Raw genomic sequence first — 13172 nt, 5'->3', positions numbered from 1 at the left:
CTGTGTGATCCCCGGCACAGCCGCATGGCCCCGCCCCCTGTGCGTGCTAGTCTGTGTGATCCCCGGCACAGCCGCATGGCTTCTGTGTCTGGCTGTTCTCTGCACCACCTTGGGAGCAGGTGCTGGTAGCTCCATTTTACAGGAGAGGAAGCTGGCCAGCGAGGATGAATGGCCTCCCCCGCAATCCGTCACCATTACAGTATGCATGTGACAAAAGTATGAAAAATGTGTCTCTAAGATTCATTGAGCTGCTGCTTTCTGCTGATACTGGGAAACTGATGTTCATGAATATGCAGCCTGCCTGATGGAGTCATTCTCTCGTGTACCCATTGGTACGCTCAGTACACTGAGTCCCTCCTCCGTGCCGGCGCTGGGCCTCCAGTGACACGGGAGGTGGGGTGTGGCCCTGCTCTTGCAGAGCTGGTTTTCCTGGGGGGAGCGTTGCCAGAATCCCACCCCTTTGTAATGAGAGCTTTAAGAGACATTTACATTTTCTTGCTCTTTCCTTTTCTCGAAAGGTCTACATCCGGATAAAAGACAATGAGTGGAACGTCTATCGGCGGTACACGGAGTTCAGGAGTTTGCACCACAAGTTACAGAACAAGTACCCTCAAGTGAGGGCCTACAACTTCCCACCCAAAAAGGCCATTGGAAATAAGGTAGGTACCATCACTGCCCGGGGCCAGGCAACTCTCCAACTGGTGCCTCTGTCTTCTCCTTCCATTGGTGATTTAAACGTATGTGCTCCTTTGTTTAACTCAAAAAGTTGGCTAATATGAGAAAAAACAGGAATGAAGAAAACAGTCACCCATCATTCCGCCCACCTAAAGACAATCGCATTATGTTTCGTCTATGTCCGTCCTCTCATTTCTCTAAGGCAGGGGCTGTTCTGTTAAAAGGCCAGAGAGTAGATATTTTGGCTTTGCGCACCGTACCATTTCAGCCAAAAATACCCAGCTCTGCCATCGTGGCAGCAGCTGCAGACAGCATGGATGCACAGGGGTGCGTCCGTGTGCCAGTAAAACTTTACTTTTAAGAAGAGGTGGCAGCTGGACCTGGCCTGTGGGGCATAGTTTGCCAGCTCCTATTCTGAACCAAAAAAAAAAAATGTTTTCTAGTTTTTATCCATGGTTGTCATGATATTTATTTGGACTTAAGAATATGGAGTTATTTCCCTGGCAGGGCTTTCTCAGAGGAGCTCCTTTTATTATTACTACCTCATGAAGTTTAGTCATTGATAATGACCTAATTTGTTTCTGTGTATTCTCCAAATGCCCTGGAGAAAGGAGGCGCTTGCCCCGCGCATGCTTGCTGGTCGATTAGCGTTCATTCATTCATCCAGCCGGCATTTACTGAGCACCAGTTAAGTGTCACAGTGCAAGGGGCACCGAAGATGACAGCCGAGCCGGGCGTCAGGCCCCATTGTGTTGTCTGCCCCAGCCGGTCAGCATCGTTCTGTCCTCCATCACGTTTGCAGCCGTTCTCCATCATGGCTGTGCTTTGGATCACTTGGGAAGCTTTAAAAACTCTGAGACCTGGCCACCCCCCAGCCCCATCCTGAGTTCATTGGTCTGGAGTGAGGCCTGGGCACTGAGGGATTTAAAAGCTCTCCAGGTGGCTCCTGGATGCAGCCAAGCTGGAGAACCCCTGGCTTCCTGTCGAGTAGGAAATAGAGACATTTCATCAATTGCAGCGTATTAACTAGCTTGGCAGGGGCAGTCGAATCAGATGAGGTAACGTGGACCCTTCTCAGGGCCTGGGAGGAAACGGGCCTTGGATAGGAGGCATTCCTCTCCTCCTGTGGTTCTCAGAGTGTGGCTCCTGGTCAGCAGCGTGGGCCTCACCTGGAGCTTGTTAGCGATACAGATTCTCAGGCTCCATCCTGCACCTGCTGGAATACAGGCTCTGGGGCTGGGGCCCAGCAGGGTGGGTTAACAAGCTCTCTGGGTGGTGCTGAAGCACAGGAAATGTGGGGACCAAGCGCCATCACATTGACAAAGCTTGTGCAGATTCCATTAGCCATGAATTTCCTAGTTTGTCTCTGGAGGAGGCGCCTTGCCTAGGATTTCCTACAGTCTTTATCATAGAAAACCCAGAGCAAGAGTTTCCATAACCCACTCCCCACGCTTGGAAATTCCAGAGAGAAAACTGTTATTGACCGTTACGTTTATATCTTCAGAGATTTCTGTGTTTAAACCAGATTAGAAACCTGATCACATCAGGGTGTGCTGGAACATAATTTAAACAGTTATAAAGCAGGTTTATCTCAGGCCCAGAATAAACCTGTTGTTCTTTTTTTTTTTTTCTGTTGAAGAAAAGTAGAGTTGAGCCCATAAAAACGGAAGACTTAGAAATTCTATACTTGTTCATAGCAAGGAGTACAATAATTCTTAATGAAAAGAGGTGGGGGGACTATATACTGATTTAATCTAATGACTTGCAGGCTCATACAAACCTTGGGACCCGTCCAGAATGTCTTAAAATGTCACAGAACAAAATTCTACATAACCAGCATGTTATCCCTGTAAGATGTTCTCATTTGCAGAGAGCATTACACGGAAGCAGCCCTTCCACGATACCTGCAGGGAATGCGGTATTGCTGAGGGAATTATACAAGGCTGAACTTGGGACATGTCTGTCTTTCACTGTGTTTTCACTTCCTGTGGCTGCTGTAACAAATTCTCACACATTTAGTGGTCTAAAACAGTTCAGGTTTATTATCTAAAACTAGTCTCTCTGGGCTCCGATTAAGGCGCGGGCAGGGCTGCGCTCCTTCTGGAGGCTCCAGAGGAGTCTTGCCTTTTGCAACTTCTAGAGGCCCTTGGCTTGTGGCCCCCTTTGTCTTCAAAGCCGCAATCACATCACTCTGGTCTCTGCTTCTGTCTAGATAGTAGTCACATCTCCTCTGACTCCTCTTCCTCTAATAAGGACCTTTGTGACCACAGTGCCCTCCCAGCCCCCCGCCCCCGATAATCTATGATCATCTCCTACCTCAAGTTCTGCAAAGTCCCTTTTGCCATGTAAGGTAAGATGCTCTCAGGCTCTGGGATTAGGATGTGGACACCTTTGGGACCCACACTTGCTGAATGATTTCTCTGCAGCCCAAAGGGATGCCCTCCCCATTCCATCTCTCCTCAAGCCTTATAGTTAGGCAACACTTACTAAGACAAGGCAAAGTTGCCAAGAACAACACCAGTCTTAAGTACGTTGGTGTTCGAGGCTCAGGTTTAGTGAGATGAAGCGTAGGCCTGAGGGATAGGAGGGGCTTTCCGGAGTTCCGTGACTTAGAAAGAGTGTGAAGCAGTCCTGTCTCTGCTGTGCCAGGAGCAGGGACCGCGAGGGAGTTTCCCCTCTGAGGTGGGTCACCTGCAGCCCTGCCCCCCGTCCTCCCGTCCCTGTCAATCCGGAACTGACCTACAGCAGCAGTGGCCTTTTCGCCTGTGAAATCTGTATCAATAGGGCACCCAGGACAACCCTATCTGCAAATAAATGAGCTTGGCATTAAGGTACCATCTTGGTGGGTCTGGTGCAGTGATGACCGGCTCGTACACATGCTCTGGCTGGTTCTTAACTAGGTCTTTGGTCCTGCCCCGCATGGTCAGGGGTGGATCTGACAGTTTCCTCTCTTACTCAGGAATCTGACAGCTCAGAGCTGTCCTGGGGTCTCAGCCTCTTTTCTCGTCTGTGCGACCCTTTAGCTTTTAATTGGCTGGTCAGGGTCCGACTGTAGTTTGATTCCCTCCACTTGCCCACACCCCATCCCCCACCAGAGTACACTTTGGCTGATGCCAGGACAGATCTCAGGATCTGTCTGATTTCCAAGGGCAGAATGAGTCAGGGTTCAGGACTTGAGTGCCCAAGAGAGGCCAACGACGAACTCTTCTTTAGAGACCAAGCTTGAGCGGCCACAACTGGGTCTGATTGCTCAGTGTACCTGCTTTGATACCCTGAGGGTAAATTTTCTAGAGAGCTTTGATTCTAAATTGACCCAGAAAAATGTACTACATCAAAATCTTTTCTTTGATTGGATCACTTCACCAGTGAAACGCTTGCCCACTTGAACCATTAAGGCACATTGACACAACATCCTTGGGTGGATTGAGTTCCATGCACCTTGTTGCTCTAAGCCTTGGACCCGTTAAATGATTGACTTCAGAATCCACAGTCTTGGACTGTATTCAAGGACATATTAAACATAGTGTAGCCTTTTAAAATTCATCAGATGAGTATCCTTCTAGCCTGAATTTCTAGATATTTCCCCAGCTTTAGAAGTAAAATGTGATCTTAACCCCAGTTTGAACTTTTAAAAAATGGATTAAATTTACACATTTTATAGTTTCTGGATGCGAAATTTGTCTTCGCCAAATCATTTCTTTTACCTCCATATGCCACGTATGTGTTTAGTTATAAATGGGCAGGGTGCCCAGAGCACTTGCTAAAGATATTTCCATTCTTGCCCTGCCTACAGTCCCTTTCCCTCACTGTAGCCAGAGTGAGGTTTGTATAACGTCAGTCAGATTGTATCACTGTTGATTAAAACCCACCAGCGGCACCAGTTAAATTCAGGACTCTTTGCTGTGGCCTGTGAGGTGTCCCCCAATAGGTCCCCCACTTCCTCCCCTACCTTATCTCGTGTCCCCCTCCTCTCCCTCTACAGACCCAGCCACTCTGACCTCCTAAGACTTCCATGGGATTCTCTGGCCTTTGCACCTGCTGTTCCCTCTGCCTGGAACAGCTTTTCCCCATCTCTGCATGGACAGCTCCTCCAACTTGTGAGGTCTCAGCTTAATTCCACTCCTCAGCACCTTTGTCAATGCCACTCTCTAGCCCGTTACTCTGTTTTCATTTTCTCCCAGCCTCTCCTGGCACGTACCATGAGTGGAAATGATTTATTCGTGTACTTGAGTAGCGTCCATCTCTCTGCCCTGGAATGGAACCTCAGGAAACAGGGCCTGGGTCTGTTTCTGTTCACTGCTCTCTCCAGCTCCTAGTATAGAATCTGACACACCAGAGACACTCGTGGCCTGAATGAATGAATAAATGAACAGAAATTAAATGGAAGTTTCCCTTTTATTTTCTTCTTTACTTCACTGGGTCTTGGCACAAATTCAAAAAAAATCTGAATTCCAAAAGTGAGTGGAATAACTTTCAGGGTATCTTTGGAGGTTGTTCCCACTCCACTTTTGGCTGAATATTTCTTGCAGAATGAGCAAGAGCCTGGCAAGCCTTTGCAGACAGGAGAGCAGGCTGCCTAGCAACCTGAGGATGTGGACTGGAGCTCGCTGTCCAAAAGGATTTCGCTGGCATGAGGGCTTAGGTGGAGGATGTGTTTTTGATGTTGCTACTAAAAGTCTACATTATTGCTCAGTGAGCAAATGAGAATTGAGGGACTGTCGTTCCTTCCTAGGACAATGGAGTCCGTCTCTGGAAGTTCATTTGGCACCAAGGCAAGGCAGATCGCTTTCCCCTGGGCTGCAGATAATTCAACTTGTTGGAGAAATTATGCGTTAAAATTCTCATTAAAAACACATACACCAGTGTGCGGTGGAGGAACCGAGGGGCACCCGCAGAGCCGTGGAAAGCGCCTTTGCAGCTCCCAAGAGGCATAGATTGCAGTGCAGCCCCAGGGATGATGGCAGGACCCCAGCCAGCAGTGGGAATGAGCAGCATCTGGAGGAATGTGGAGGCTGATGAATTCTTCCACTTGGCAAACATGTTACAAGCGCAGGGGTGTTCTGCTAGGTGTGGGGAGTCGAAGATGATTTAAAGTATGGTCTCTGCCTTCACAAACTTCAGGTTCTTGTAGGGAGAAAAACTAGTGAATCCTGTGGGCTGGCGGAGGGTCCCAGTGCACTTGGAGAAGAGCAAGGAGAGGGAAGCAGGGCTGCTTGCTGCAGGAGGGAAAATGCTTGAAGGGCCAGCAGGAGTCCCGGTGCTGAATCTCACATGAGGGAGTAGGTGGGGACGCAGGCAGTTCAGGGGACGTCCTTCCCGTCCTTGTGCCCATTTCCTCCGTGCATCTGCATTAGGCTCCTATGGCTGCCTTAACAAATACCACAGACCTGGTGGCTTAGAGCAACACACACGTATTGTCTTGTAGTTCAGTGAGACCTAGTCTGACACAGGTCTCACTGGGCTAAAGTCAAGGTGTTGGCCAGGTCGGTTCCTTCTGGGGGCTCCAGGGAAGAATCTGTTTCCTGGCCTTTTTGCAGCTTCTAGAGGCTTCCTGCATTCCTTGGCTTGTGGCCCCTTCTGCCGTCTTCCACGCTGCATCTCTCTGACCATTCTTCCGTAGTCACATCTTCAACCTTTCCTGACCACAGCAGGGAAAGGTTCTCCACTTTTGAGATTAGATGTGGTCCAGCCAGATAACCCAGGATCATCTCCCCATCTCAAGGTCCCTAGTCACACCTTGCAAAGTCTCTTTTGCCATGTAAGATAATGTAGTCACAGGTCCTGGAGATTAGGGTGAGAACATCTCCGGGGGAGGCATTATTTTGCCTACGTCGTGCCTCTTTCCTTGCCTGGAGTAAAAGAACATTACTAGTACCTCACTTTACAACTGGGGAAATGGAGACACAGAGAGGTAAAGTGACTTGTCCAAGGTCATCTCGCTCGGCAGTGTCAAGGCTGATGTGTGTGCCCAGGCAGACAGTCTGCAGAGCCCTAAGCCTTCACCCTCTCACCACAGATCTGCTGCAGAGGACCCTGGAGGGTGGGTGAGTAGATTATTTAGCCATTGCCCGGTTGGTAGATATTTACGTTGATTCCATAATTCAGTTTCTTAACCTCGTTGGTGTAGAAATCAGGGAGCAGGTGACACTGGGGCCCCCGGTTGCCTCTCCCTTCTGCTGAACCATCCAGGCCTCACTTAGGGACCATTTTTAGAACCGCCTACCCTCACTTAGGGACTATTTTTAGAGCCAGGAGCTGCTGCCTTCATAGTTGACCCTAAGTGTATAGAGAGTCAGTCATTCATTCCTTTGTGTATGTATTCATTCTGCAGGACTTTGCCAACCCTGAGAGTTAAAAAAAAAAAAAAAAAAGATTCTTGCTGGTTCACTAGCTGTGTGGCCTTGGGCAAGTTATCTGACCTCTCTGTGCCACACTTTCCCTTCTGTGTAACAGGGATGGTCATGGCACTTCCCTGCTAGTGATGTTATGAGGATTTAAGGTGGTAACGTTTCTAAAGTGCTCACAACTGTGCTTGCGTGTGATAAGTACTACGTATGGGTTTGTTAAAGGGGCATATGGTCTGGTTGTGAGATGGAGCAAGCAGACACATAAGCGCGTCCATACTGTAGAGGATGCTGGGACTCTGAGCCTGAGCAGTGGACGAGCCTGACATAGGTGGTCCGTCCAGAACCTCCACACTGTGTGTTTCTGTGTATAGTAATGCCAGCCATCCTGTGCCCAGCTTGTCATATATACTGGAGGCTCTGTATTCATTTTCTCATCATGCAGTTGTTGCTAAGCCCTGTAGAAAAATGTCTTCTAGGTGAGGAAACTGGGCTCGGATGCTGTAAACACACCGCCCAAGGTCCTGTGGCTCCTATTAGGGATTGAGTCAGACTCATTCTAATGGCACTGTGCCTCCTGGTCCGGAAGCCTCTAAACCCACACCCAAATCCAGGAGCTGGTACTGCAGGAAGTCACTGTTACCAGAGGTTTCTCTGTGGAGATACAACATCTCACGGGATTCTGCCAGAAACAGCCTCATGTGGAAGAAGATCCAGAAGACAGTGCAGATACCGGCACCCAACTGGAACGGAGACACAAGGAGCTCAGACACCATCCCCTGAAGCTGAAGTTTTTCCAAGAGAAGTTTAGGAGAGAAAAGAAACTCCAGCCGAATGAAGCCGTAAATGCAAGGTTGTTTCTTATTTGACACTCTGCCAACCACTGTGTAAATAGTCCCAGTACTTAATGTATTAAACAAGAAGAAAAAAGAAATTGGGCTCATTATACATCACACATTTGTGTTTCTCTTTAATACAGTAAAGGCCTCTTAAGATATGTTCCAGGAGAGCAGTTGCCCAAGTCATCTTGCCAGAAAAATTGTTTCAGGAGAGAGACAGGGCTGAGCCCTAGACCTGGACTATGTATAAGTGTACATATGCAGATATGGATATATATTTAATGAGTGGGGAGTTCTTGGGAGGACTTTTCTATAACATCAAATTAAAATCCAATTTTAAAAATCAAGGTCAGGGCTTCCCTAGCAGCGCAGTGGTTAAGAATCTGCCTGCCAATGCAGGGGACACAGGTTCAAACCCTGGTCTGGGAAGATCCCACATGCTGCGGAGCAACTAATCCCCTGCGCCACAACTACTGAGCCTGCACTCTAGAGCCCGCGAGCCACAACTACTGAGCCCGCATGACACAACTACTGAAGCCCACACGCCTAGAGCCCATGCTCTGCAACAAAGACAAGACACCGCAATGAGACGCCTGCACAACTGCAACAAAGAGTAGCCCCCACTCGCCACAACTAGAGAAAGCCCGCGCGCAGCAACAAAGACCCAATGCAGCCAAAAATAAATAAATAAAATAAATTTATTTTAAACAAAATCAAGGTCATTTTATAAACGAATAATCCAGAGCCAGAAGCTAGAGGTGTATTTGCTGCTCTGGTCCCATCCCCTGTGTTTTCTGCATGTAGCATATGGAGAGTTTGATTCCAAGAGAATCATCTTGGCAGTCTCAGGTCACAGACCTTGTAGGTCCCACCTCCTCCAGGAAGCCTTACCTGAACTCAGAGTGTTAGCTGTCCTTCCTCTGGGTTCCTTTCCCATGCTGCCTCTGGGCTGCCTGATGCACAGCCCTCTCCCCCACCCCCCACCCCCATTAGCCATGGAATTAGGGAGCAGAAACCAGGCCTGGTGAGTCTTTGTCTTCTCAACATCTCTACCTGAGAAGTCTAAGGGTTCTTGTCAGAAAGGCCCTTAAAATAAAACAAATAAATGGAAGCTTTGTTAATTTCCAGGTAAACATTCTTTCACTCTTTCATTTCACAAATCTTTATTGCGTATCTATGGTACACCAAGTCTTATGGCTCCTGAGATGAATGAGATGTGTTTCTTGCCCTCAGGGAGCTCACAGTTTCGTAGGGCAATTGGTAGAGCACCCCGTCCCCAGTAAGTGCTATGGGGAAGGTTAAATCCAGGGTTTTGTGGGCGCCAAGGGGAGAGTATATCATCTAGGATGCTTTTCCCTGCAAGTGATAAAAACCAAAATCAAACTATTTTTAGTTTAAAAAGAGGTATCATTGGCTTCTATAACTGAGAAGTTGAGGTCTGACTTCAGGAATGGCTGGATTCGGGAGCTCAGTGACATCATCAGAGGTCAGTATTTTGGCCAGTCATTTTCTCTTTTGCTGTCTTGCTTCTTATCTGTCTGCCTATCTGTTTCTCTTGCTTCTTATCTGTCTGCCTATCTGTTTCTCTCTCCATCTGCTTTTTTTCTGAGTTGGCTGCATTTTCAGGCAGGCTCCCCTCTCATGGCAAAGATAGTCACACACCTCTAGGCTTTCTCTCTATCACCTTAGCAGCTCAGGCAGAAAGAGTAAATCTCTTTTCAGTGTTCTGGTCTCAGCACTGATGCTCATTGGCCCAGTGAGTGCCACTGGGGACTCACTGAGTCCTGTGCCTATTCCAGGGTCAATAATAATGACTGTGATTGGCCAGGTCATGTGCTCAGCCTTGAGTCAAGGGGTGGAATCAATCCCATCCCAACCCCATGATCTGAGAGTGGGAAAAGGTTGATCTCCCAGGGGAAGATTATAGCACTGCCACCAGGAGAAAAGGGCATGGGTAGTGTGTGTAGGCAAAACAGCAAAGGGGGGACCAGCCTGGGGGAGAAGGGAAAGAGGGAGATGAGAGAAGTTGCAGAACAGAGCCTTGAAGGATGAGCCTTGAAGGATGAGCAGGATCCAGCTGTTGAGTGAGATGGGGAATTCCAGGCAAAGGAAACGGCACTTTGGAAGGTGGAGTTCGCGGAGCAGCTTGACTTCTCAGGCTTCTTGGGAAGCAGTGTGGAGGATGAATAGCAGGAGACACTGGCCCAGAGAACTGCACAGAGGTCTACAGACTTATTGAGAGGAGCATCATGCATTCAGTCATTCATTCAACAGCTCTTTCTTGAGCACCTACTATGTGCCAGCCACTGAGGCCAAACAGTTAAGAGCCCTGCTTGCATAGGGCTTAACAATTCGGGGGGTGGGGAGAAGGGGATGAAGAGGGAAGACGGATGACGTACACTTAAACAAACATACAGATAATTTCTGATGATCTCTGAATAGCGTACTCAGTAGAAGAGATTTAACACTAGAACTGTCCTGGAACGGTTACCCAGGTCATAGGAGATATTAAGTTATGAACTGAACAGTATGGAATTTCTTTGGCCTGCAACTAAAAAACAAACAAAGAAATAAAATTTTTTGCCCACTGCTGCCAACCACAGTAAAATTACTCAGCTCCCTTTAAAAGACAAGGGTAAAAATAGAGAGGTAGTACGTTTTCAGCTAGCAATGGACTATCATTTGGGCTTGACCTTCTGCTGCTTGATGTTCAAAGCAGCTCAGTGCACTGGGTAATGGATCCATAGTTCGTTTTAGACAGGTGCATAAATCTTTGGGGGAAGCTAGAAAAATGAGCCAGCCAGGCAGCCCTGGCATTCTGCTTAATCCTCATTTCCGCCTTTTATCCTCTCCCCTCGTCCTCTGTTTATTCCGCCCTCTTGCAGTGGGGAATCCCCACGGAAAGTGCAGACTGGAGTTTCACACAGGCATTCTTCAAACTAGAGCATCAAATAAGGAATGGTTTTGCTGTCTGGGGCCTTTCCCTCAGTAATACCATTAGTGCTCAGGCAGGTCTGGAGAGCTGTAAATCATGTCTTTCACCATTGCTTCGGGGACTGTTGCAGATGCCTCAAATGCATTGATTTTGGAAATAGTTGGGCATAACTGTTTTCCCGTTTCCCTTAGATTAGGCATCACTGCTATGCACCAGATGACCGATGGTGTGCCAGTAAAGCCGGTAACCAAGCAGGGCAAAAGATGGCTGCATCTTTTCAGATTCTCAAACAAAGTAGGAAATTATTGCCTCCCAGCGATCCCCCAAGTCTGTGTTTAGTCCACTTTGCGTGGCACTGGTCAGCACCATGGAGAGTTCCACCGTGGTTGTCATTTGTCTGATGATTTCCCTCTCTGGATGGGTATGTGAATCATTGGGTTTAAACAGATTCAGATGCTCAGACCACACTTCAGACCTACTGAATTAGAATCTCTAAGCGTGAAGCCCTAGAATCTGTATTTTTGAAAAATCCTTGGAAAGTGCTGACACAGCTGGTCTGCAGATCAGTGATGGGAGTGCCACTGGCCAGAGGCCCAGGAATAGGAAACAAGTTGCTCGAGGTAACATGATGACGTTTTCAGAGAGCCAGGACTGGAACCTCTGATGAGCCCATTTCCCCTCTGTGGCTTCAGCAGGCTCACTTATTCTCAACCTTGTGTTTCTGTGCCAGGGTTTCCAGCCAATACCTGGCTTGAGATTAACGATATCAAATAGGACCTCAAAGGATGGTTTCAAATTCTGTGTCATATCTATTTTTTCTAAATATCTTGCCACTTAAAGTGTGTTTTTTGCACCATCGACATCACCTCACCTGGGAGCCTGTTAAAAATGTGGAAACCCATCCCCCCCTCCCAGGTCCAGTTGACTCAGAATCTACATGTTTAACAGGCTTGCCAGGTGAACTGATACACACCAAAGTTCAAGAAGCAATGTTCCAGGGTTTTTGCTGTTCACTGTCTGACCTGGATGCTTCCAGCAGAGCTCTTCACCACTCCTTCCTTTTCCCCTCCAGGGGGAAGATTTCTGCTCAAGCTGTCAGGTGGGCAGGCTCTGAGCCACACCTGTCAGCGGGCAGAGTCACCGTGTGTTAAGCTGGTGCATCAGGTTGTACCTGTGTCCAGCCCCAACCTCCCAGGTTGAAACAGGAAGCTCCCTAGAAGCAGGCCGGCTCAGTCCCTTGCTGCTTTTCCTTCTTCTTATGTGATATTCATTCGTATGCATTAAGTAATTGTGTTTAAGTCAGTAGGGAAAGACGTGGTCCCTGCCCTTGTGAAACTTTTAGTTTAGCAGAGGCAGGCATTAACAAACAAACCTATAAAGAGAGATACTTTCAAGTGCTTTTAATGAGCTTTTATGTAGGAACAGTGCAGAGAGCTATAACAGAGAAGATCTGATTTAGTCAAGGGGTCCGGGTAGGAACATTTAAAGTGAAATAAAGGGGACCGTGTAGCAGTTAGCTAGGAAACAACCCAGAAAGCCCACTCCAGGTAGAGGCAGCGGCAAATGCAGGCCTGCAGGCAGCTCTATCCTGGGGACTGAGTCAGAGTCTCTTCTCTTCTAAGCTCATTTGGCTTTTTCCTCTCTTTGGGCTGGACAGATTTTAGTTCTTGGTGAAAACTTAGGGTCTCTGTTGTCTCCAGGCTCAGGACTGCCTGACCCGGGGTGAAAATGTGTTCCAAATAGACATGCAAGGTTTGCAACCAAGGCCTCAAGCTCGAAATCAAGTCCGACTCAGCCTTTGGGCCTTTATCTCCCTTGGGGTGGTGGGAGTGAGAGGAACTTGGGTCTCTGGGGTGATGGAGGAGAGCATGGGTCTGGGGTCCCCTGAGTTTGGACTTGAGTCTGAACCCTGATATACTGGCGTAAACCAGCACATCACCTCGCTGTGCCTTGGTGTCCTCAAGTACTGGCATCTCCCTCCTGAGGTTGCTGCCAGGGTTAAGGGAGGTAACAGGACAGGCTTAGAACATGCCTGGCCCACAGTGAGCTCAGAAACTGCTGGTGGTGGTTGGTACTAGGCCGTCTCCTGGGTCCCCTGGCCACACTGCCCTCTTAATGCCATTCCCCTATACCCACCCCCCACAGTGGGCAGGGCACCGTTCCCAGCCCCATTTTACAGAGGGGAAACTGGCTCAGAGTGGCCTGCTCGAGGGCTCAGCCTGATTTAGCCCAGGAGTTCCTATCCTAGTGTCTGAGGATACAATCCAGGTGGTCAGTGAACAAGGATCACACTCCATTTTCACCACTGTCTCACTGACATGTGAACTTAGGCCACAAGCTGTACCAGTGGTTGTGGCATCTGTGACTCTGTCCCCAATA

The 13172-nt window shown here is 48.3% G+C and overlaps 1 protein-coding gene across 1 annotated transcript in view; it reads left to right on the top strand.

The window, feature by feature from the left end:
* SNX29 (sorting nexin 29) overlaps positions 1–13172 on the top strand; it is a 549073-nt gene that overhangs the window by 456815 nt on the left and 79086 nt on the right. Inside the window, exon 20 of the mRNA XM_089896147.1 lies at positions 519–659. Coding sequence (XP_089752273.1) covers positions 519–659 — 141 coding nt within the window. The remainder of the gene's footprint in view (positions 1–518; positions 660–13172) is intronic.

The sequence above is a fragment of the Delphinapterus leucas genome, chromosome 15, assembly GCF_059928025.1.
Source record: "Delphinapterus leucas isolate spDelLeu-1000000601 "Yukka" chromosome 15, BTC_Dleu_Yukka2, whole genome shotgun sequence".
Taxonomy (NCBI): domain Eukaryota; kingdom Metazoa; phylum Chordata; class Mammalia; order Artiodactyla; family Monodontidae; genus Delphinapterus; species Delphinapterus leucas.
The sequence above is the reverse complement of the archived record's forward strand: the minus strand, read 5'-3'. Positions and strand labels throughout refer to the sequence as shown.